This window comes from Neltuma alba, unplaced genomic scaffold (assembly GCF_004799145.2).
Source record: "Neltuma alba isolate B1F8T4 unplaced genomic scaffold, ASM479914v2 tig00010772_pilon, whole genome shotgun sequence".
NCBI classification, from domain to species: Eukaryota; Viridiplantae; Streptophyta; class Magnoliopsida; order Fabales; family Fabaceae; genus Neltuma; species Neltuma alba.
Genome location: NW_021635594.1, coordinates 241,168 through 267,838, shown reverse-complemented (window position 1 = coordinate 267,838; position 26,671 = coordinate 241,168). Strand labels below are relative to the sequence as shown.

The following is a 26,671-nucleotide window of genomic DNA, read 5'->3' as shown; positions in this document are numbered from 1 at the left end:
AATAAAAATTAAAAAAATTGTTGCCGAGCTTAAACGGGCCGGCTTGCGACCCTATAGGGCCGGCCTGTTTATTTTTTGACCCTATAGGACTGGCCCTTTTAAGCCCGACTTCCCTTTCAAAACTCCAAAATACAAGCCCACCAACGGGCTTGGCTCATTTTCTTGGCTCTATAGCTACATTAACCTTCTACCTAGCTATGTCGCAAAAATCGTCAAGAATAGCTTTTATTACTCTTGCTTGATCCATATCTGCTTCGGCAAACAAGATAAGATGTGTCAGCAAAAAATAGGTGGGAAACTGGCATGCATTTTTTGCTTAATTTCCATCCTCCATAGCACTCTGAATCAGATGACCCAGTCTCCCAATGATAAGAACAAAGAGATATAGAGAGATAGGGTCTCCTTGGCGCACCCCACAAGGTGGGTGAAATTCCTTAACGGCAATCTCATTCTAAAGTAAATGCATATGGGAGGCAGACACATAATAATAAATAATGTCTCATATATAGAATCTAGAGCCTTGATCCTTTAAGCAATCAAAAATAGAGTCCCATCAAACATGATCATAAGCCTTCTCCAAATCAATTTTAATGGCCATAAAACCCTTCTTTTTCTTCATAGTTTGCATGGAATGGATAATTTCCTAAGCTAAAATAATATTATCTGAGTTTTGTCTCCCTCTAACAAAACTACATTGATTGGATGCCACCATACGAGGCATGATGGGCTTAAGGTTGTTTGTAATGATTTAGGTTATGACCTTATAACTCACATTACATAAACTGATGGGAGGGAAGTCTCAAATAGTTTGTGGGTGATCAATTTTGGGAATTAAGACAATTTGGGTACCATTAATATGCTCAACACAATGAAGATTATTGAAAACTTCTTTCACTATAGAAGTAAGAGAACCCCTTACAGTACTTCATTGACTTTAGTAAAAGAGGAGATTCAACCCATCCGGTCCCGATGCCTCAAGAGGCCCCAAATCAAAAAGAGCTCAGTTAATCTCTTTTTCATCAACATTCTTCCCTAAACATTGTGGATGACCCTCATTGATAGTTGGATAAGTGCAAGAGAAGTATAGAGATTCTATTATAGAGCCAAATTCTGTATAAAGATCTTCGAATAATCTGCTCCCCATATTCATGATCTCATTTGCATCAGAAGACCAGTTCCCAATATCAAGTTTAAGGCCTCCAATTCTATTACACCATCGTCATCTGTTAGTAACCACATGGAAGTACCAAGTATTACGGTCCCCATTGATATACCAAGAAGATCATGAGTATCGTAGCCACATCACCTCTTCTTGCTTAAGAATCTTTTCCAATTCAAGCCATAAATCCTTTTTTATTTTCTCCAAATGCATGATTGGCCCTACAAGCACAATTTTATGATGTACTCTCTCAAGTCACTGGTACAATTTCTCTTTATTATGAGTGACATTGCCAAAGACCTTATTCCAAGTCAAACGCTTCTTCATAAATTCAGAAACTGAATCACCCTAATGTTGTTTTAATGTCCAATTCTCCTTAACAAAATTATGGAACTCATCATAAAGAACCCATGGAGTCAAGAAATGAAAAGGTTGATTATTAGGGCAATCATTCCTAAAATTGTTAGTCTTAAGAAGGACCAGACAATGATCGGATTTGTACTTAGGCAAGTAAACCACAGCAGCATTGGGAAAAGCCGCATGCTATAAATCATTGACAAAGACCTAGTCAATCTTACCTTGACTCCTTCTACCCCCTAAGTGAAACGGGGCCCACTAAACCTAATATTGATCAAGCCACAGTCAGAAATCCAAGCACAGAACAACCTGTTAATCTCGAAGTTACCTTGCACACCCCTCCCCCAACAATCTTCAATTTGGACAACGGCATTGAAATCCCCTGCCACAACCCATTTCCCATTAGTCACGGTGCGGACACTATGAAGCTACTGCTAAAGTTGTCTTCTAAGAGTTATATTTGGGTGACCATAAACAAAAGTCAATAGCCATTCATCACCATTACCATCCCTCACTTTGCCACAGACAAATTTGTTGCCTGAGGATAGAACAAAAAAGTCAGTATTCATGTCTTAAAAGAGCCATATGCCCCATCTAAAACATCTAGCCTCCACCAAGAATTTATTTAGCCAACCAAGCTTATGAACAATTGATCCTGCCTTCTCCCCAACCTGCCTTGACTCCAAAAATGCAAAGATACTAACATTATTGTGAATCATAAGGTCAAATAAAAGGCGACAAAAAGAGGCACACAACCGGTACCTTAAGTGTTCTAAGTCATTATACTCATAAGGAGCTAACAGGGAGCAGGATACCAGAAACAATAGCAAGTTACTGATAAGAAGTCTCAGGCGAGACTTCACCTTCAACACATATAACCACATCATTGTCTACTACTCATAGATTAGAATGCAAAACAAAAGGCATGCTTCCTCTTGGGCTTGAATCTAAAGGATTAGAATCACCATTTGTAATATTTGGAGCAGTTAGACCTAAACCCATTCCCACATATTTGGTCCCAACAACCAATGCCCCACTATAAGTCATGTGAGAAAGTCCACTATTAATTACTTTATCAACATGAATGGAACTTTTTGGCACCACTATCTTGCTTACTGAATCAACTTAAGTAGGTCCCTGTTTAGCCAATTTATTTTTAACATTTAAATATGCCTCTATTGGGCTTGTAACTATAGCAACTTGGCCCACACCTTCCCTTCTACCTACATCGTCATTTTTAGAGCCACTATTCATAATGACTTGTTGTTTTTTCCAATATTACTATCCCATGATTTCAGGTTCTTAGAGATATTCGTAGGTGTGGTCCCAACATTAGTGAGAGACTCTTGCAATCCTATTTGATTATTGTCAACAGCAATATCTTCTGAATCAATGTCATTCAAAATTACGAACCTTGACCCTGCATTGACTACAGCAGCCCTATCATCACACCGACCATTGAGCCTAGGATTATCGTCATGCACCATCTGTGCTCGTTGATTCCCATGCCACCATGGAGCCACCATGGAGCCACCATCTACTTGCTATAGGTTTGCGTCAAATTACTCCCAGAGGGTTCTTTGCTAGGCCCCGTATCATTGTTAACACCCGAATTACTACCAACCAGTTGTGAATACACCTTGACATTTGAAGTCTTACAGTTGGGACAGTGCTCAGAATCATGTCCATACCTTCCACATGTGAAACATATCAAATGCAGGCGCTCATACACAATCTTCTTTTTCTTTCCATTAATCAAGATCGATGGCAAAAGAGGTGTATTTAAATTGAACTCGATGCACAGTCAAGTAAAATGGCCTTTAGCCTAACAAATTGTATTCTGATCAAACTTCAACACCCTTCTAATATGCCTTCCTGCAACATGCAGAATACCCTGATCATAATAATCAACGGGAAATTTAGGAATCCTTACCCAAGATGTGATTTTTAAGACTTTATTGGTATCTGGATCAAAATCTGCCTTCCAAGGTTGGATTGCTAGGTAATGCCCCAAGATCAGCCAAAGGCCTTCAATAAGAGCATGGTCATAGTCTTCTTTGTTACTTAAATGAACTAGGAGGTACCTAAATCTGATCTCTAATGTTTTGACGATAACAGGATGACCCCACATCTTTTGTAGTTTATCACCTATGTAGTCTTCGTGTACCATTCGCCCCAATAAGCAAACAAAGATTAATGTCTCCTACTTCTTAGCCAACTTCCTCTAAAACTCTAGAAGGACAATAACATTTGGCCCTTTCTCTGTATTTCTGACTCTAAGCTTTGTTTTCCCGCCATCACTATTCCACCACCCCTCTCGTCGTCTTCATTCACGGTGATTGCAATTTGATCTGCACAATCATCCTTATAAGACTTCTTTGGTGATACTGCCTCCTGACACACATCTTCTGTATCATCACTCATCCAATCCTCCATTCTAGGGACCAACAATTGATCATTTGACAGAGAATCATCACCTATTCTAACCTTTTTTCAGCTACAAACCAGGGCATCCACCTACTCAGAGGTAGCCCCATTATTCGCAGTTCCGTTACTTGTCATTCATGCCTTAATTGACCTTTCTACATAATATCTTTTTGCAATATTTTTTATCTTTAGAAGTCCAATAAAAAACGAACACTATGATGTAAAAAATATTTACACCCAAAATGACAATTTTTTTTAAAAAGAAAAAAAGAAAGCAGGATGTTTCGTCTGTCCCCTACCAATACGGGACGAAAATCCTACCCCATCCCTATTCACTGGACGAAACGAGCTAGTCCCAATCCTGTCATGTCCTGTGAATAGCCTTTAGAAGTATTAGTTATGGAGCTGTTGATTAAACCCAATTCTTTATTGTCTTTTCATATCATTTTAAGGGTTTTATCATAATTAGTAGCTCTTTTAGTGTTTATTGTGCTTAAATTATATTAAAGTGCCTTACCTTGAATTAGTGCATAATAGGGGCAAAATTGTCATAATTGGAGATTAATTATTATTAATTGATTTCTAGGATAATTGATGCTATATTATGTATGATTTTCCTTGTAGGTACTTTGGGAGAAATTTGGGTAAATTTGGAAATCACACTTTAGTCCCAACATTAAAGGTAGTAAAAGACCAGATTAATTGCAGAAAAGGGCCCAGAATTCAAGAAATTACACCAGAGGCCCTGAGTAAATGAAGCTTTGCGTTTTGGTTGAAAGGTACCATCCGCCGTGGCGGATTTGTCAGAATTGCAAAAGTCACGATTTCAGCATTTTGATTCGGATCCTTAAGCTTCAACCCGACCCCAAACCACCTCTAGTAGCCAGTATAAGCTGAGTTTCAACCTAGGGAAGCCTCATTCGGTCTCTCCTCACCTTTCTTTGGCTGAATCATCCTCTCATCCCTTCCTTCCACCAATTCTTCATTACATTCCATCATATTTCCCTTTAATCCATCCATAACCTCTTCTTCCATGAAGATTCAACTGTTGCTGCTGGTTGGAGCAATGCTTGGAGTTATGGAGGGCTAGGGGTTCTTCAACTCTTGAAGATGGTTGATTGGCATGAGTTCCAAGAGCTTCAAAGGGGAGTTAGCTTCATCCATAGTTCTAGTTGTTTATTTATGAATTTCTAGGTCTTAGGATTTGTAAATTGGGGCTGAACTGTTTTGATTATGGTTGTAATCAATTCTGGATGATTATCTTGTGTATTGGATTAGTTAATGTTGAATTTGAGCTTCAATATATGTGGTTACATATATGTTTCTATGCAAATCTTTTGATACTCTCTTTCTTGCATGGTATTGTTTGATTGTTGAGTTAATCTGGGCTTGCATTAAACCAAGTGCATTAATTAATCTTAATACAGACACTAAGTGAGCTTAATAGGATCTTATAAGATGGGTGGCCATTGATTAAGATCCTAGACTTGAAGGGTTCTTTAAGATTTTTCCTTTAGAAAACTTGGTGATTTTTACTCCCCAAAATCATTTTGAACTATGATTGCCAAAGGTCCATTTTCAAGAGGTTTTATCAACTGTTTCAATACTTGTTTCCCATTCATTCCATCATAATTTCCCAAAAATCTAAAAATATATTTACATTGCATTTTATCTCAATTAATAGTTTTAATGAAAACCCCCAACTTTACCCTAGTCAATTTGCATTTTCATGGCATTTAGTTAACTTAGGATCAATAGTTAAGGCTCCAACAAGTGAAATGACCCGAGGTTGTGCCTATAGTACAATCCTTTGTTTTAATTTTGAATTTGACCCTAAGGTGTAAGCAAGACATGTCACATTTCAGCTGTCATTTAATATATCATCCATAAGTTAATTATATTATATTTATATTTAAAAACTAATTTACTTCAATGAAAAAAATTGCAGTGAGTGGTCTTCAACCTATAGGGTACCTTCCTAAAATGACAGTTTCATTGTCATTTTTGTGGTGCAACTCCACCAATAGAATGCTTATAAATTAGGAAATAGATAGCCCCACATAGAAAGTAGAAACATAATTTTCAACAACAACCAAAATGTTTTGAAACTTCACTACATTCCCTTGTATCAAAATTAAATTAAGTTTCTTGGATGAAAAGACATTGTTGCCTTGTTTTATTCTTTTTTCAAAATGATATTTGTCACCAAAGCTTCAGTGACTAGAGTTTCGACCAGCCACTAAAGTGCCAGAAGCTAGAGTTCCAACCTTTAGTTTCCAAGGAGAACATTATGCAAATAAGGTGATTAACGGGGGTTTGAACTTATCACTCGCGACACACCAAAAAAATTTTAACCAACCAAACCATCCAATCCTTTAATTATATAATGTGAAGAAAAATATATATAACAAAATAAATACAAGTATTCAAGTATGAATAAATAAGTAAAATAAGAAGATTTACGATGCGAATAAGGCTATTTATAAGAAATATAAGAGAATTATTTCACCTAGACACTTGTAAATTCACCTGTTGAATTCACACCTAGCTAGACATAAGATTTGTGTAATAAATCTTCTTATTTCATTTGGTCATCCACATTTAGCGACTCGCATTTGTTTTATTACATATATTTTTTCTTTATATTATATAATTAAATAGATTAGATGGTTTGGTGGTTGTAATTTTTTTTATGTGCAAAGAGTTATAAGTTCAAATTGCCCTTGATTACCTTATTTTCATAGAATTCTTTGGTAACCAGAGCTATGGCCAGCCACTAGAGGTTAGAATGGCAACCACCAGCACTCACTACAAACAAAATTGACTTTCAGAGTCGACAAAAAATCACCACCACAAGTTTTAAGTCGCCACTGAAAAGTCATTGCCATAGCAACCATAGTTGAAAACTTTCAGTGGTGACCTTTTCTGTCACCACTGAAAGATGCTTTCAATGGCAGTATTTGTCTCCATTGAAAGATACTTTCGACAACGACCTTCTTGTCTCCCCTAAATGAACTTTCGACAGTGACTTTCTTGTCCTCGCTAAAAGAACTTTCAGCAGTAACTTTTTTGTCTCCACTGAAATTGATGCCCAAGAAAAATTGGCTTTACCGATGCCACATGATCACCGTCAGCTGCCATGTCATCACCAGCCACCTCCACCTCATCGTTGTCAGGTGCCACATCATCACCGACTAGGTACCATGTCATCACTAGCCACCTCCACATCATCGTCGGCCGCCTACACGTCATTGCCTCATCACCACTCATGCCATATCACTCCTCCCCACCACATCACTGCCCAAATATTTTCATCTTAAATGTGTCTTATTCAAGGTTCAAGCTCGTGACCACCTCCTTTCGTGTCCCATCTTCTTGCCGTTGAGCTGGATTGAATTTGTTTATTACTATTGTAAAATAAATATATATATATATATTATTATATCATACTTTCAGTGTTGACATTAGAAAGTCGCTGCTGAAAGTCAGACCTTCAGCGGCGACACTAATAGTCACAATTGAAAGTCTACTTTCAGCGGCGACCCTAGAATGTCGCCGTTGAAAGTGAACCCTTCAATGATGACATCACCACCAAAGGTCTTATATTCAGCAGCGACATAAAAGGTCATTTTAACAGTGACTTTTTTTGTCAGCACTAAAAGTTATCGCCTAAAGTCTTTTTTTTTTTTGGTAGTGACTCTAGTGGCCAGTCACCAAAGGTCAAAGATTTGGTATCTGAAACTCTAATGACGACTGATATTTTTTTAATATAAAAATTAAGCAATGGACACTAATGTCTTTTTTACCCATAAAATTTAATTTCATTTTGATCTAAGAGGGTGTAGTAAAATTTCATAATGTTTTGAAATATTAAAATTATGTTGCTACAATATGGGCCATCTTAAATTTTTCCAATAAATTATCATAAAAAAATTTATAGTTAGTAAAAAATGACCACAACTTAATTCCAAATAGTCAAGGAAGATGAACGTTCCATTTCACACAAGAACTACCTCTATGAGAAAATACTTTTCTTATAGGTTAGGATCATTCTTATAGTTAAATTAAACATATCATTGATGTAAAACAAGAAGAGAGAATGAGGAAGAGAAGAGATTTGAGGAGGAAAAGAAGAGGCAAAAGAGGAAAAATAGAATAGGGAAAGGAAAAGTCAGGCGAGAAAACAACAAAGAACAATAACTATAATTTGATTCAATATTCAAGTCTGCCATCTAATGAGAAACCTAGAGTTACTTATAATGAAATAATAGTAAAACTAATAACAACAACAACTAATCCTAATAATAAAACAATAAAATACCAACAAATTTAAATAAATCTTAAAAATCTAAATAATTCAAATATCCTAGACATATAATAAAGTCATAATTATCATATATTTCATCATTTCTCCCCTGCTTGAAGAACTCGACTCCAGACAAGTTAAAGTGATGCATAAGGCTAGGGAGGGAAGGGCAGGATAAGACTTCAACATGGTGCCTCAATATGAAAATCCCTTCCAACAACTGAGGTACCAGAAGAGGAAACCTTAGAAGGAGTGAGCATTTGGAAAAACCTTTCTAACAAACAAGATACTACCAGAGTGATTCTTTCATAAATGAGGCGATCTTGGGACATTTAGCTTGCAAAAAAGGGGGTGTTATAGAATGATTAAGCTGAATCTACTTGCACTTGTGCCAATTGAACAACCTATTGAGTATTATGAATAACCTCTACATGAGTTGCGGGCACCACTTCAATGAGCCTTGAAGTATCTTCTTCTGTGTTTAATAAAGGAGTTTTGATCTCCATTTTTTTGGTTACTAGGAGGGCCTCTTCCCTTTGTTTCTCTAGATTATTGATGAGTTTCATAAGCTTATCAATTCTCTCATTAACTCATTTTTCAAACTTACTGAGTGCATAGTCACATGATTGGTTCCAACAGTCAAGTTTAGCTTCAAAATTTTCTATTCACACCTTGCAATCAAGTTGTCGTTGTAGGACATGCTCATAACAATAATGATATGTAGGATCATAGCATAGTATAATCTGCATAGTCATACTACTCCCGGTTGACATACCAATAGGGGTGAGTATTGTATTCAATACAGTCATGATCATTATCCTTATATGGGATGTCATGTGCATAGTGATGCTTCTTATAAGGATATTCTCTATAACTCATGCTTAGAACTAAGTAGCATAACAATTCTTTTCTTCATCTCCCCTTTTTTCTTTTTCTTTTTTTAAACTAACCTTTCTACCATCTAATTTTTTTCTCTCTTTTTTTTTTTTAAATTTCCTTCTTTCTCTCTTTTTTCCCCCTAAAATTGCAAAGAACTAAACAAAACAAATAAATATCAATAAAAAAATTGAAAAAAAAAAACCCAATCTTTCAGTAGCTTCAGAAATGTCCATAATTGAATAATGGCTGAGCAATTTTCACCAAATTGGGTCCAATAGTTCAATTCCTGCCAAAACTCGGCTCAAAGTGTAATTTTCACAACAAGTAAACCCTGGGCGTTGCAACATTGATGGCACGTGTGATGCATGCGCAAAAACTTCCACCAGCACGTTGAAGAGCATGGAAGCTCTATTGGATGTGAAAATTCAGATTCTGACCGAGTTAGTCAGTGAGATTCCAAAGGTTGTAGTTGTGAGATGCTTGCCATAAACGGCGGGATTTGATGGCAGCTTCTTGGCTCAATGAACAGCATCGCATGGGAAGGAGTTGGGCAGTCGTTTGGTCTCGAAATCTAAGGAATCTGGCCGTGTTTGTGCCAATGAAGATGATGGCGGTGGAGGTACAGTGTTCCGGCGTCAATAAGTGGATGCACGAAAGAGTGAAATGGCGGCTATGGGAGATTGGGAGGTTTAAGATGTAGGTCATGTTTGGTTGCTCACAAAGAAGAGAGTTTTGGCATAGGAAAGGAGATGGGAACTGGCTCTCATGCCAAATTGATGTAAAACAAGAAGAGAAAATAAGGAAGAGAAGACATCAGAGTACAGAAAGAAGAGGCAGATGAGAAAAATAGAACAGACAAAGGAAAAGTCGGCGGAGAAAACAACAAAGAATGATAACTGTAATTTGATTCAATATTGAAGTCTGCCATCTAATGAGAAAACTAGAGTTACTTATACTAAAATAATAATAAAACCAAAAATAATAATAATAATAACAACCAATCCTAATAATAAAGTAATAAAATACTGACAAATCTAAATAAATCCTAAAAATCTAAATAATTCAAATATCCTAGACATATAATAAAATCATAATTATCCCATATTTTATCAAGTACCCTGTAAAATCATTATTATTATATACTCTTGGTGTTATGTAGTTCTCATTTAATTTAGTATCATTTTTTAAGTGTTCTTTTATGTATTCCAAAGCTAATTCTCAATTACAGACATCGGATACTTCCAAAAACACGAAGCGTGCATGGGTGTGTGTACACACACACATATATATTGGGTTTACTATGCCTATATTTCCCTTGAGCTAGATCAGCCAAGGACATGATTCATCATTAAGCATAACACCATATTGCTGAGACTTGAAGCCTCTACTGTTTAATTAGCACAGTCGACGGGAGCAAAAGAAACTTTTCTCTGACTACGTCAAAGTCAATCTGAGCCACGTGTCCATAAATGGAATTTCCGTTTGTGGGAGACATTGCAACTTGCAAGGCATATAAGTGCTGAGGTTTTGAGGAAATGTTGGCTCCTTTGAAATGAACCTCGAAGTTGGAAACATTCTTGATGGAGTTAGCATTGGTGTGACACAGATGGAACTGAGGGTTTTGCACCATCACTGGTCGGCTCCAATGGCTTTCTTCACCAAAGTTTCAGCCTCCTCGTAAATGCTTGATCGAAGAAGTGTCAATGACGTGCCAGAATCAATTACTACCTCCGGTCTTAATTATAAGAGCTAATTAACTAATTTGAGAAAATTAAAAAAAGAAATTAAGTTAATTATTTATAATAAATAGGTATTGTCTTTCCTAAAATATTCTTACTAATCAAGTATGTTGGCTAAAACTATAATTATTAGAAGAACTATCTTGGAAAAAATTGAGTAAATATGAGAGACAAAATAGATTAGGGTCTTATATTTAGGATCAACATAAAAGTTAAACGAGATCTTATATTAAGAACCGGAGATAGTATTGTGTTTCTGTCGCTTTGATCAATCTGCACTGTCTATTGCCAAACGGTGATACCTGTCAAAGACCATTTTACTTGGATAATTCAGCCAGCAAAATAAAGATTCGTATATGATATCACTAGAACGTTTCGTACAAAATATTTAAAGGTCAAAGTCCTGAATTCTCCCACTTCATCCTATTTCAAGAATCATTTGAGCTCCCAAGTTCGAAACTTTAAAAAAAAAAAAAAAGGAACAAAATAAATAAATAAATAACATTAATCTCAAAGTAAAACAGATATATACCTTCAAGATTGAGGTAGTAATTAGCGGGATGATCATTAAAATCGGCGATCATGGAAGTGGACACGACCCCATTAGCTGATATGTCGGCTTCTTCTGTGAATCTCTACTCAGTCGCAGCCTTTGCATCGAAAGGAGGCAAACAGTAGGAAAATCTGTGACCAATCTGATTACCAAGTTTTAAAATTAGGGGAAAATTAAAGGACCATTACCTAGTCCAAGTCCTGCCATGTGCTATTGAACTTCCCCAGATTCCCATGTCCACATCCAAAGACTGACTTAGGGAACGAAACAGATTGGCCATCACTAGTACCAAAACCGATCGAATCTGTGGCCAAATCTCTCAACGTGTAAGACTGATCTCCATATAAGTAAATGTACAAACACTGATTTGAGTTTCCGCGTTTATGTTGACGCTGAGGGACAAGAGCACAGTTGCTTGAGCCGCAAGACCGAGACTTGTAAGTGGAAGATTTTGTGGGATCAAACGATGAGACATCTTGATGGTAGCATTGAAAACAAGGTGAGCACTGGACACAGATCAGGTCGCTTCCTGTGTCTGCAACACTCCATCTTTCTACAGGTGGGCTACCAATGAAGATCTTCATAAGATAGCTTCCATGGTTTGGGATTATATCAGTTTGAGCCAGCTGCTCGCTTATTTCAGCTGCATTTTTGGAAGAAGATTGGCGAAAACGATTGACTCGAGCCAGGGAACACAACGCAGCGTTTCGAACGCCCTCCGAGTGGGTCATTGGGGAGTTGTACAAAAGGTGACAATGGCGAGTCATGATGAATGAGACCGATGCCGTAACCTTTTGGGAGCTTATTTGTTGCAGCGACATTATTAATAATATTGCACAAAGCTGAGAGATACAACAGGACAAGGCCCAGAAGGAGTGGAAGATTGTGCATGTTTGAAGAACAATAATAGTGGAGAAACACAAAGGAGAATTGATGAGTGAAGAAGAAAAGGTTGAGGGTGAATGAACGCCAATGATTATGGAGCTCTCATTTTTCTTCCCTTTGTCGTTTGGTCTCATATCCAAGCCTAATACCTTTCTCCAGAAATAAAGCAAGTACTGGCATGTGATAACTCTCTATTTTTATATATATATATATATATATATAAAGAATATTTTAAGTGATTTTTAGAAAGTTATCAATACATTTTAGGAGATTTCTAAGAGTTAATTGGAAGATTTGATTTTGAGCATGATTTGGAGGATTTTTTTTTCATAAATATCTTAGTTTTAAATGAATAAAAATAATTAATGTTAAGTTTAAGATTTAGTTGATTTTATCTTATCTTACTACCTCTAGTTCTAATTATTAAAGCTAGTTGACTAATTTGAAGAGATTAAGGAAAAAAGTTAAGTTAATTATTTGTAATAAATATGTATTGTCTTTCCTAAAATATCCTTGCTAATTAAGTGTGTTGATTAGAACTACTATTGTTAGAATAACTACCTTGAAAAAAAATTGTATAAGTATGAGATACAAAGTGGACTGGGGTCTCATATTTAAAACCAAGATAAAAGTCAAACAAAGTCTTAATTAAGGACCGAAGGTAGTATTTCAATTTCTTTACTTCCTTTCCTTTTATTTTATTTGCCTTTTTATTTTAGGTTTTCCTTTTATTTGTTTTATTTTCTTCTCCTTCCTTCAGCAAGCATCAACGCAGCGTTTAGGGAATTCTTGAATGGGATCATGAGGAGCACGTGCTGATTGAGGAGGCTGAGAAGACAACGTTTTGGAGAAGAATTTTTGAATCAGGGGAGGCCTAGTGATCATGGTTCATCATCGTCTGAGAGGAGGGAGGCGGAAAGGGCGAACTGGTTCTGGATCTTCTTCCTCTGAAGGTGGCCGACGGGTTCTGCAGGAGGAGAAGACGGTCATTATCGTCTTGAAGGGCCGAACTGGTTGTGTTCTTCTTCTCCGCTGAACCAGAGGAGAACGCGAGCTGCTGGGTCAGTTGAGGAGGATACTCTTGGCAGGCAGGGACGCTGACTCACTGGGAAAGCTTGTAGAATGCTGGCGAGGAGAGCTGAAACTTTATTGAGGAAGAAGGAAGCCGGATTCATTGCCACTGCATTCAGAGCACCTCTTTCATTTTCCAGTTCACTGTTTCAGTTCTTTTCTCCTTTCCTTTGATTCGATTATGGATTTTGAAGAGAATTATTGTTGCTGAGATGATTATATTTGAGATCATGAGTAGCTAATTTTCTTTTTACAGCCTAGAGGAACTGTAAACTTGATAGTGGATTGAGCTTTGTTTTCATTGAATTGGAGATGCTTAATGTTAAAGTTTGGTTACTTAATCTTATTTTTTATTTGTCCATGACTGGCCACCATTAATTGTGTATTTGAGAATTAAAGTTTTTCTTGACAAAAAAGGATTTTAATTAAGCTCTTAGATTAATATAGAATTGGATGATAATCTAATTTGTGATTAGGATAGAAATATATCTAATTACCCTGTATAATTGTTGATGAGTGAGACCGATTTGTTTAGCCTCTTAGATAATTGTGTGAGAGATTGCATAACTAATTGAAGACAGGGTTATGAGTGGACCGACAAGCACTTGTAGCTAATTGAACTCTAAATTAACAAAATTGACATTAAAGTTAATCAATTAAGTGAAACAAGGTTTAAGAAGTTAGCAAGGGATTAGTAACTCTAGGTTGTTCTTTTTAATATTTGTCTAGTTAATTTGAGAAAGCTTTGTTTTGTTTATTTTAATTTCTTTTCACTCAGTTTTATGAAATTTTGATTTACTCAACTTAAATGAAAAAAAGAATTTTTATTGCTTAATCACTGTTAATTGAGTTCTCTGTGGGATCGACCTTGATTTGTCGTTATCTATTTTTGTAACCTGTATACTTGCAGTGCATCTTAATATTTGGGTTGTGACTTGTTAATAATTAGTGTTGTCAATCGAGTGCTTTTTGTTTTCTTTCTGCTGAAAATGTTTCGTACATTGCGTACACTGTATAATTAAGGTGACATTTTAAAATGTTTTGGAAAAAAAATGATATTTCTTTAAAAACACTCGTAAAAGATTCAAGACTACATCATTTTTCGTCCGCAAGATATTAAAAGAAACAAGAAAAAACATTGGGAGAGTTGGGGGGAAAAAAAATTAAGGGTCGTGGGGTTTTACAAGCACCCTAGATCGAAGTATGCATGTATGGAGAAGAATGATGGATCGTGTCAAACATTTTATGGAACTTTGTGTTTCTTTATTAATTTCACATGTCTGCATCTTGCACTCTTGACTGTTATGAGTAGTTCCATTGCTTAATTTCACACCACTGGTCCCGTAACGCGATTTGAGGAACAGTACGGTCAAATTACTTTGGGTCACAGATGAAAGATCGATTGGTTGAAAATGTTCTAATTTAGAAGTAAGTTGTAAATTAAAAGTTCTGAATTATTTGTAAATAATAAATGATAAGTCGTAAATTATTGATAAAAAAAAATCAGTTAATATATGATGGGAAACTGAGTTATATATTCCACAAATTAATTTAGTTATAAATTGAGTTCACATGAGAAAAATAGGTTCTGATTTAAATTTTTTACATCTCATCTGTCACGATTCACTCCAATTTAATCAATTGGTATTTATTACCGACATCTTCCTTTGATTTGGAAAAAAAAAAAAAACGATCATCTTTCAAGATCTATATTTATGCTTTGTTGACTTAGTAAACCATTTTTGTCTATCAATTTTTCTTTCTCTTTTTTCTTTTCGTGACATGTTTATCAAGTTTTTTTCTTTTTAAAACAGTATTCACCATGAAACTGTCATTGGCAAATTGGAGCAATTGATTTATAATTATCTTCATTATAGGGGTGCCATCTTCTCGGTTTCTTTTTTTAAATTTTAATCTATTTTACAACTCTCTTCTGCTTTATTCATTTCACTCATCTGCACCTGGACTACACACACACACACACACATATTGGGGGGGGGGCTTACATCGCTAACTAATCACACTTTTTTTCGTCCCAATTATCATCAGTCAAACTAATCCTTGTTAAGCGTACGGAGGGAAAATTAAACAAATGCCACACCTCTATATATAGACGCCCATCGAGATCTTTATGAGATTTCTTATAAGCCTGGTCCCTTCCCATAAGTTGCCTCATAGTCCATTGGTCCATATTAAGACAATATACTATTCATCAAGTAGATATAATTAACTATATATATATATATATTGTGGATTTGGGGTCCCCTCTGCTGCCCTCTAATATTTTTCCACCTTCAAAATGTTGTTTTTTGTTTCTCTTGATTATTGTATTCTATATAAAATAATGAAATTTTGATATATTATGAGAAAAAAATGGTGCAGTTTTAAGTTTTCTATGATTTTTTAAAGAAAAAATACTCTAAAATTGTGTGGTTTCTTTTTAATTTAGATATAAACTTTTTGAAAAATCATTAAAAAATTCAAAACTACTGCACTGTGTTTTCTCATAAAATATCAAAATTTTACTCATTCTATATAGAATATAATAATTAGAAGAAGCAAAAAAACAAACATTTGGAAAGTAATTAAGAAAAATTTAAGGGGCAGCAAACACCCTGTATGTTATTGCTTGTACTTGAAGAGTCTCTCTACTGTTTAGTGCAATCGGCTGGAGCAAAAGAAACTTTTCTCTGATCAAGATCATACTCCACGTCAAAGTCAATCTGAGCTATGTTTCCGTAAATGGAATCTCCATCTGTGGGAGACATCGCAAGGCATACCACATCGTTGGATACGAGAAGGAATAAGTGCTGAGATTTTAAGGAAATGTTGGCTCCTTTAAAATGAACCTCAAAGTTTGGAACATTCTTGATAGAGTTGAAATTGGTGTAACACAGATTTAATTGAGGGTTTTTCACTATCCACTGGTCGGCTCCAATGGCTTTCTTCACCAAAGTTTCAACCTGCTCATAAATGCTTGATCGAAGAAGCGTCAATGTCGTACCAGAATCAATTATTATGTTCCTGTCCCTTTCATCAATCTGCACTGTCTGTTGCCCAACGGTGATGCCTGTCAATGACCATTTTACTTAGATAATTCAGACGGCAAAATAAAGATTCACATATAATATCAGTACAATGTTTAGTACAAAATATTTAAAGCTTAAAGTACTGAATTCTCCCACTTTATTATCCCATTTCAAGAATCATTTGAGCTCCCAAGTTCAAAACTTTAAAACGAAAAATACGCAAGAGTAACATCAATCTTCAAGTAAAACAAATATATACCTTCAAGATTGAGAAAGTAAAAGGTGGGATTATTAGGGTTTGTGATCATGGGAGTGGACACGACCCCATTTGCTGATATCTTGGCTTCTTCTCCAAATCTCAACTTAGTCGCAGCCTTTGCGTTGAAAGGAGGCAAACAGTAGGAAAATTGGCGGCCAATCTGATTACCAAGTTGTGAAATTAGGGACAAAGGACCATTACCTAGTCCAACAAGTCCTGCCATTCGCCTATTGAACTTCCCAAGATTGTTATGTCCACATCCAAACACTGACTTAGGGAACGAAACAGATTGGCCATCACTAGTACCAAAACCGATTGAATCCGTGGCCAAATCTCCCACCGTTTTAGACTGATCTCCATACAAGTAAAGGTACAAACATTGATTTGATTTTCCGCATTTATGTTGACGCTGAGGAAGAAGAGCACAATTTCTTGAGCCGCAAGACTCAGACTTGTAAGTGGAAGATTTTGTGGGATCAAACAATGAGACATCTTGATGGTAGCATTGAGGGCAAGGTGAGCATTGGACCCAAATTAGGTCGCTTCCTGTGTCTGCAACACTCCATCTTTCTACAGGTGGGCTGCCAATGAAGATCTTCATAAGATAGCTTCCATCGTCTGGGATTATATCAGTTTGAGTCAGCTGCTCGCTTATCTCAGCTGCATTATTGGAAGAAGATTGGCGAAAACGATTGACTCGACCCACGGAACGCAATGCAGCGCTTTGAACTCGCTCCCAGTGGGTCATTGAGGAGTTGTACAAGGGTGACAATGGCGAGTCACGATGAATGAGATCGATGCTGAAACCTTTTGGGAGCTTATCTGTTGCAGTGACATTGCACAAAGTTGAAAGATACATCAGGACAAGGCCCACGAAGAGTGAAAGGTTGTGCATGTTGGAAGAAGAATAATGGTGGAGAAACACAAAGGAGAATTGGTGGGTGAAGAAGGAGATGTTGAGGTGATTATATTTATAGACAAGTTTGCGTGATCTTCGGGTTACATATTAAGCCCTTTCTTCTAGAAACTGAAACGCGAAATATATAAATACTCGTGCTGATTGTGATTATAAGAATGTTCAAGTCAATGACAGGAACTCCTGAATGGGCGCCTGTGATTATGGAGCTCTCATTTTCATATTTTTCTGGTTTCATATCCAAATCCAAGCCTGATACTTTTCTCCAGAAATAAAGCAAGTTGGGCCGTGACTTGTTAATGGTTAGTGTTGTCGATCGAGTGCTTTTTGTTTTCTTGTTGCTCAAGATGTTTTGTAGCTTGCGTTGCGTGCACGGTTATTAGATATAGGAAAAGCGACTTCAGATGGATAGATATAAGTATAGAGATAGAGAGATGAGTGAGGAAGGAGCTTGTAAAAGAAAAATATGCACGCAAATGTTGAATTTTCTCAAATTGTTTTTCGTGTTTTCACGGTTAAGTTTAATGTCTTGTGGGTAAAAAATAGTATTTTTTTCAAAAAAAATGTAAAAAATTTAAAACTGTATCAACTTTTTATCTATAAGATGTTAAATATCGCTCATCTTATGTAGGGAAAAAATTAAGGGGGTACGCAATAAGTTGCAGTAGACACCCTAAATTGAAGTATATGCATGTCTGAAGAAGAATGATGGGTGGTGCAGAACATTTTGTAGAAATGTGACTTGCCGGTCCTTGTAATGCTTAATTTTGTAGAATGATGGATCGTGTCAAACACTTTGGGGAACTTTGTGTTTCTCTATTTCACGTCTGCATCTTACACTCTTGACTATTATTATGAGTAGTTTCCAATGCTTGATTTCACACCACTGGCCCCATAACGCAATTTGAGGATTGGTAAGGTATAGTTAATTAATGAGTAGTGAAAATTCTACAACTTTGCTTTCATTTCACACTTAAAAGACAAATGGACATAGGTCACAGATTGATTGGTTGAAAAATGTTCTGATTTAGAAATAAGTTGTAAATGAAAAGTATTGAATAATTTGTAAGTAATAAAAAGATAAGTCGTACATTGTTGATAAAAAAAAAATCAGTTAATGTGTGATGAGAAGTTGATTTATATAAATTGAGTTAACACGAGAAAAATAGCTTTTGATTTAAATTTTTCACATCTCATCTGTCATGATTCACTCCGATTTAATGAATGGTATTACAACTTATCTTCTTCCTTTGATAAAGGGGGGAAAAAAACTGATGATCATCTTCCAAGATTTATAATTGTACTTTGTTTTAGTAAACCATTTTGTTGATCATTTTTTTCTTTTCTTTTTTCTTTTGGCGGCATGTTTATCAAGTTTTTTCGTTTTAAAACATTATGCAACTTGAAACTAATCATCTGGCTAATTCGAGAAATTTATTTATAATTGTCTTCGTTATACGGTGCCATCTTCTGCGTTTCTTTTTTTAAATTTCAATCTATAATTCTCTGCTGCTTTATTCATTTCACTCATCTGCATCTGGAATATATATATAGAGAGAGAGGGGGGGAGAGAGAGAGACTTATATCGCTAATCACACTTTTTTTCCCAATTATCGCCAAGCAAACTAATCCTTGTTAAGTGTCCGAAACCCATTTAATGATATTATAGCCATTTTATTCAACAGGAAATACTATACAGTTTTTAAGAGTTCTATAAATATATATATATATATATATATATATATTTAACGAGTTACGGGAATAGTCTCATCATTCTGTGAGTATGTAAACTTCTATTGTGGCTATAAGAATTGGTAAAAAAATATATCATAATATAAAATAAGTTTCGGTAGCTTAGTGAAAATTGACTGCAGCTCAACTAAGAAATCTTAACCCTACAAGTTTAGAGAAAATTAATGAACGCCCACCAATCAAATATAGTTAATTAGATAAATAGTACTGTATTAATTTAGACTCTGGAGTTACGATTAATATTGAGTTGACTGCCAAGTCAACCATCTTAAAGCCTAGGTAATTTTTTATTTTTGACCAAAAAAGCCCAAGTCATGACTAATGACCAATCTACTCCAAGTCAAATCAATCAATGCAGCCAAGAAAATCTAATTTTTCTAAATAAATAAATATATCTGATATATGCCTAACGCACTGTAAAAAGAAAAAAGAAGATTATGAAAATTGCAAAATCACAAATCAGGACCTGTTACAAGACTTGTGTGGGTTTTGACAACGATCATATAGCAAATGACAACAAATATCTACCAAAATACCTTATTTCCAATTTCACAATTTCTACAGTCTTTTTGTGATTTTTCCTTCTAAAAATCATCTTACGTAGTTCCACTTATAATTCTAATAACAATTAAAATATTAGCTAAAGTGTACTTTTAGTTTTTTAATTTATATAAGATTTTAATTTAGTTTCTTAACTTAAAAAGTATATTTTTAGTCTTTTAATTTAAAATTGTTAACAAAAATGATAATATTGAGATCTCAAAATATTGATAAAATATTCTTAAATGCTAAAATATCAAGTTTAATTCTCAAAAAAATAATGATTGTTACAAAAAAAATCATTTAAAACTAATGATTTTAAGGTTAAAGAACTAAAAATATACTTTTTAAAGTTAAAAGACCAAACTAAAAATTTTTATAAAGTTAAAGAATGAAATATATACTTTAGGGAATACTTACGGTTTAGGGAATGCTTAGATTATACGCAATGCATGCTTTTAGGTTTAAGTTCATTATTAATTTTCTTTCTTCTTCTCAAACTGCTAGACTCCTTGAAAGAAAATCTTTGTAATAAAATGAGATATGAGACCCATTTTATAGTATAAATATAAATTACACTATAAAATAGGTAAGAGCAAATGAATATCAAAATGGACTCTTTGTTATGTCATTCTCCATTTCAAATCATTTCACTCGTCTTGTGTGACTTCGTCATTCCAAAGCTTATGTATTAATCTTCCACAAATGTCAGTGGCCCCATAAATTTGTTGGATGGCATTCTAACCACGGAAGCTTGATTTCTCTCTTAAAATTTTGTGTTGAGTGTTGACTCACGACCAATCAAAATATGTAGATAAGGACCCATTGAGTTGGATCTAATGGAAAGTGCTAATCTCTTATAATATAATGAATTAATGTTTGAATCAATACTATGAGAAGTGCTCACAGTTAGTGCTTGACAATATCTTGAATAGAATTGCCTCTAATAATATGATGTAATGTGTGCCTAACCAAAAAAAAAAAAAGTGCAAATAAGGAAGAATATAATGAGAATGTGGCTCAAAACGTATTGGTGTTTTCTTAAAGATATTGATTTTTCTAAATTATTTACAATAATCCCTTAAAACAATATCGTTTGTCGAATTGATATAAAATGTTTTCCTTGAAGATAATTTGTATTTAGATAATATTAATTTTCTGTAGCAATTTTTTCTAAATTATTTACAATACCTTCAAGACTTCACAAAAAGTCTTAATTATCATGTTAATAATAATTTGGTGTTTAAATTAGATGCTTTGATGGTATTGCTGTTTAGAATTTGTGGGCTTATTTCTGTACTATTCAAATAAGTCAATTATTTAAACAGATGTTGATAAATGAAACGAGTAAAACCTAATTTTTGCAGTTTTTTCTTGAAATATTTTGTTAGAATCATTTTTCTGTATTCTGAGTAATTCTGAAGAAAGGAGGGAACATTGAAAATAATTAAACAAAGGTGAACTTTTGTTTTACCTAACTAGCATTCTCAAAGAAAATATCCAAGTAAATTAGCATTGGAAAAAAGAGTTCATTGTAGAGTAAATATGTGAGAGTGTAAAAAACATTAACTTTATTTATAAAATGTGGATATTGAAATGAATAAAGCTCAATATTATATTATTTTCAATAAATAGTCGTTACGCTTATATTGCAAAATAGAAAAATCGAATTTCGGATTCACTGGAAGTATGAAATTTGGCTATCAAGAATTCTTTCTTTTCTTTTTTAAGGAGGGTTAAGAGAATAGCCTCATTATTCTCGAAGTATATAAACTACTGTTATGATTAAAAAGAAAAGGCAAAATATATCATAATACAAAGTAAATTTTGTCAGTTAATAAATTTTGACTACAACTTAAGTTATAAGTCCCTACTGCTTTAGAGGAAAGTACGATTGTCTAACTCCATTATTAGAGCTTTTGAGACAATCAAATACAGTTATGATTAATAAAGAGTTGACTCCAAAGTCAATCAACTTATGGCCTAAGTAATTAACGACTAATGACCAATTAAAGAGTTGACTCCAAAGTCAATCAACTTATAGCCTAAGTAATTAATGACTAACGACCAATTTACTACAAGTCAATCATCAATATAGCCAAGGAAATCTAATTTTTTTAATAAATACTGTATACGCCTGGCTTGCACATTTGTAAAAATCTGCTTACGTAATTCCACAAATTACAATAATGGTGGTAATTAATAATTAAAATGCTTTGATATTAATATTTAGGGCTTCACGGTTTTATTTCATTATATTGGCGCTGAAGCTTATTACAATGAGATGCTTTGAGGTAAAATAAAAATTATGAGAAATAAGATTGCATAGAAGTGAGAAATATTCCTATATATATCGTAGTTAAATTCCTAATTTCACAGTAGATTTAGACACGCTGAGGATTTAGGTAAAAGGGATATCAGATGTATGACATGTATCAAAGTCTCTAAAAACAACATATAAGTAAGGACCTTTAAGATTTATTTGCTATAGAAAATAAAACAAGTAATAGCAAAGTAAATTTAGGGTTTACAAAACCAAAGCACATCATTCATCAAACACGCACGCAATTATTACTCCATATATATATATATATATATATATCGAAGCAATCCTGTCCGGGCTCTATTGTTTTGTACAATCGACAGGAGCAAAAGAAACTTTTTTCTGATCAAGATCATACTCCACCCCAAAATCAATCTGAGCCACATTTCCGTAAATGGGCATTCCACCTGTAGGAAGCATTGCAAAGCATGTAACATCGTTGGATATGGGACGGAAAAAGTTCTGAGGTTTTAAGGAAAGGTTGGCTCCTGTAAAATGAACCTCAAAATTTGGGAAGTTCTGGATGGAGTTAGCATTGCTGTAACACAATTTGTATGGACCCTCCTCTACTATGAATTGGTCGGCTCCAATGGCTTGCTTCATCAAAGCTTCAACCTGCTCATACAAGCTTGATGGAAGCATTGTCAGTGTCGTCCCAGAATCAATAAATATGTTCCCGCTTTCACCTGTCTGCACTGTCTGCTGTCCCACAGTGATACCTGTCGATAAATGGCCATTTCACACAAACAATTTTGAGCAGGGAACAATTCAAGAGTTTAAAATAATAACTTGAAATGAAAATAAACGAATAACCTCAGAGTAAAACACAATACAAGTAGTACCTTCAAGGTTGAGGAAATAAAACGAAGACAAGGAACCAGGTTTTGTGATCAAGGGAGTGAACACAACCGCATTTCCTGATAGCGCTGCTTCTTCCCCAAACCTTAGTTTACTTGTGGTCTTTGGACTGTAAGGAGGCAGACAATAGGAGAATTTGCGACCTACGTTACCCATTTGTGAAACTAACGACAAAGAACCCTGACCAAGCCCAACAAGTCCTGCGTTGTTCATGTTGTATCGTCCATTATTGTTGTGTCCACACCCAAACACCGTCTTAGGAAATGAAGTAGCTTGGCCGAAACTAACTAATTCTGTACCCAATTCTCCTATTGTGTATGACTTATCCCCATACGAATAGAAATACGTACACTCATTTGATGTTCCACATTTAGGATACTGTTGGCCTTGCCCGTTGACTTGGGGCAAAGCTTTACAAGGGTCTGAGCCACATAAGAGAGTCATATAAGTGGAAGAACTTTTTGGATCAAAGAAGGGTGCGTTTTGCGGATAGCAATTAGGACAAGGTGAACACTGGAACCAAATAAGGTCGCTTCCTGTGTCAGCAAGGGCCCACCTCTCTACAGGTGGAGTCCCAACAGATATCTTCATGAGATAACTTGCATCGTTTGGGAATATATCAGTTACTACTAACTCGCTTGTTTCAGCCGTGGAAGACTGGCCAAAGCGATTAGCTCTGGATAGTGAGCGCAGCGCGGCGTTCTGAACTCGCTCTGAGTGGGTCATGGAGGAGTTGAAGAATGGTGATAATGGCGAGTCACGATGAATGAGGTCGATGCTGAAACCTTTTGGGAGCTTATTATTTGTTGCAGAGACATCAACGAAAAAGGTGGAAAGAAAGAGAATAAGAGCGAAAGCGAGTGAATGAGGAAGCATGTTTGAAGAATGCTTGAAAAACACAATGGATATACGACTGAGAAGATTTGATGTGCAAAGAAGGAGCTTGAGGTTCTTTATATAGAAAAGTTAGGTTGATTTTAGGGTTACAGTGGACACGGATTTGCGTGATTTCTCGGTAATATACTGCATTGACTCATATTGTTATATTCCCTCTCATAAAGGTATACCACGTGATAGTCGGAACCTAAAAGATTTGCGTGATTTGATGAGCTTAGAACCGAAACTGGTCCATGTGATAGTCCGGTTTGCCTCCAAATTATTAGTAAACATTCATCTATATGTCAAACTAAAAGATTTTGCTGTTTAATTGTAAATTCGAAACTAAAATATCACAATGTTTCTTTCCTTCTCTGCATAGGTTGGGAGTGCCAGCTGCCCTTTAATTTCTGGCTCTTTCCCTATATTTTTTTAACTTTTTTTACTGCTAGATTCTATATAAAATGAGTGACATTTTGATATATTATTTATAAAAAAGTAGTTTAGTTTTCAATTTTTTATGATTTTTTAAGAATTTAATACTCAAATTTTCTTTTTAACTTAGAGTATTAAATCTTTAAAAAATTGACAAAAAATTGAAAGTTAAACTATTTTTTGCAAATAAAATATCAAAATGTCACTCATGTTATGTAGAATCTAATAATAAAAAGAAGCTAAAAAAGCATCTGGGAAGAGCCCTAAAATTAAGGGACAGCTGACACTCCGGCTCCATATATTTATGGAGAGAATAGACTCACATTTGTTGGTCTCTCCTATGAAGAAAGCCAATCATGCTGTCGACGTTTGCTTGTGGAGGTGGGTGGGTTATAGAAAGAGCTGAGGAAATTAAACAGGAATAATAAATGAGCGAGGAAGGAACATGAAGTAAAAGAAGTGTGAACAAAGGACATGTTTGACGAATATTGGCAGAGAGAAACTGAGAAAAACGAGTAGAGGAAATTGAGAACCAAGAAAATAGGAACAGTTCGATGAGTGAGGAAGGAGCATGGGGCAGAAAAGAATTCCTGAACAATGGTAGGAAACACAATCAAACCGAGTAACAAATGGGAATAGATGAGTGTGAAAAGAAAATGGATGTTTGAGAGACGCAAGAGAAATAGGAATAGTTAGATAAGCTTTTATATTATTAGAATGGAGTTTGCTTTGCGTGATTTTTGGGTTAGAAAGTTTGCATTAACGTATCCCAAGGGCACGTCATAGAACTAGAAAATAGATTTGCGTTATCTTTGGCTTATACAGGTCTAGCTAATTCATTACCATTATCATTTTCAATAATCCAATCAAACATAAATTTAGAGAGCAATATTTATTTTTAATTTTGGATTATATACATATATAATTATTATGTTCCATCAAATTAAACTCATTTGCATTCATATTTTCATTCTCATTCTCATTTTTGGTTCGCATTTCTACTAGAAATACTCCTCTGTGGGAACTAAGGCTTATGTGGGAGAATCTAATTGAATATGAAATTTTATACTACCTTCGGTCCTAATTATAAGACCTTATTTTTAGATTATAAATGAGATCTTATAATTAGGATCGGAAGTAATATTAAGTAGTCAATATTTTGTATTAATTTATATTATTATTGGTATATATTTTCTTTCTCGTAGGATTAGTGATGAGTTTAATTTCTCTTGCTCACCAATTACAATAAAATTGGGTTAATGTGCAAATTTATTCAGAAAGTTTTCAGTCAAAAGTGTTAGGCATCTGTCCCAAAAATTCAAAATTGTAGCAATATTGCTTCTACCAAAATTTTATTTTATTCATATTAACAACACAAAATGAAATGAAAATATGAATTAATTACTGATTGAAGTCATTACAATATCCAAAATGAAATTACAATTACCACAAACGTTTTATCGCCAACAAAAGTTGGTCTAGTTGGCAAAAAGTCGGTTCATAACCCACAAAGTTGTGAATTCAAATCCCACTATCGATGTAAGAACCTTGTTGGTGAGCGATCTGTAAGTATCCTTATAAGCGCTCCCTGATCCTAAAGTTATGCTCTAGCCCTGGTAAGCATCCAAAACCCAACTCACCAAGACTTTTTGTATTAAAAACAGAACAAACTTTTCATCACTCCTTCCTTGAAGTTACATAGGGAAGTTACATTGAATGGTGATGCACAACTTTAAGGAAGACAAAACCCCAATTCAATGGTCTTTATGGACTTTAGGGTCATCAATTAACTAGATGATTAACATTGACAACTAACTAATCATTATTGACTAGCTAATATAATTCAACTTTCCAGAAATTCATAAAAATATAAAGCTATACAAACCTTTTTCGGCTGCATTACATATATCACACGCGTAATCTAGTTAACAAGTTGAAACATTATATTTTGTTCTTTATTCTTAAATTTGATAGTACTAAAATATCACTTTTCCTCCCTCTTTGTTTTTTTTTTTGGCTAAAGCATAGGTATCCTCCTATTGAAGGTAATCATATTCTAGGCATTGTCAGGCACTAAATGTGAGCACCTCTTTTAGTGGAGATTCGAACCTTGATTTGCCACGTTGTGAGGGACTAGCTCCTTCCGCTGGACTCAACTCCCGTTGGTTCCTCCCTCTTTGTTGATTGAGAGTTTTGTTATAGTCTAAGTTCAAAGACTTTCTTTCAATTTGTTAAAGCCTAAAACCGACACTACATACATGTTGATCTGCAAATAATTTGCTTTGCAAAGAAAAGCCAATCACACTA

At 34.9% G+C, this 26,671-nt stretch overlaps 3 protein-coding genes across 3 annotated transcripts; all 3 read right to left on the bottom strand.

Moving 5' to 3' along the window:
- Positions 1–11,608: 11,608 nt before the first annotated feature.
- LOC114758899 (probable aspartic protease At2g35615) lies at positions 11,609–12,151 on the bottom strand. The gene has a single exon (XM_028948003.1). It carries the CDS (start codon positions 12,149–12,151, stop codon positions 11,609–11,611), a length of 543 nt encoding a protein of 180 aa, XP_028803836.1.
- A 3,817-nt stretch (positions 12,152–15,968) lies between these two features.
- Positions 15,969–17,574, bottom strand: LOC114758898 (aspartic proteinase CDR1-like). The gene is made up of 2 exons (XM_028948002.1): positions 16,665–17,574; positions 15,969–16,446 (listed from the first exon to the last, which is right to left on the bottom strand). Exons 1-2 carry the CDS (start codon positions 17,557–17,559, stop codon positions 16,025–16,027), a joined length of 1,317 nt encoding a protein of 438 aa, XP_028803835.1. The 5' UTR covers positions 17,560–17,574; the 3' UTR covers positions 15,969–16,024.
- A 4,921-nt stretch (positions 17,575–22,495) lies between these two features.
- On the bottom strand, positions 22,496–23,929 carry LOC114758897 (aspartic proteinase CDR1-like). Its single transcript, XM_028948000.1, has 2 exons — positions 23,038–23,929; positions 22,496–22,914 (listed from the first exon to the last, which is right to left on the bottom strand). Exons 1-2 carry the CDS (start codon positions 23,927–23,929, stop codon positions 22,496–22,498), a joined length of 1,311 nt encoding a protein of 436 aa, XP_028803833.1.
- Between the last annotated feature and the right edge of the window lie 2,742 nt (positions 23,930–26,671).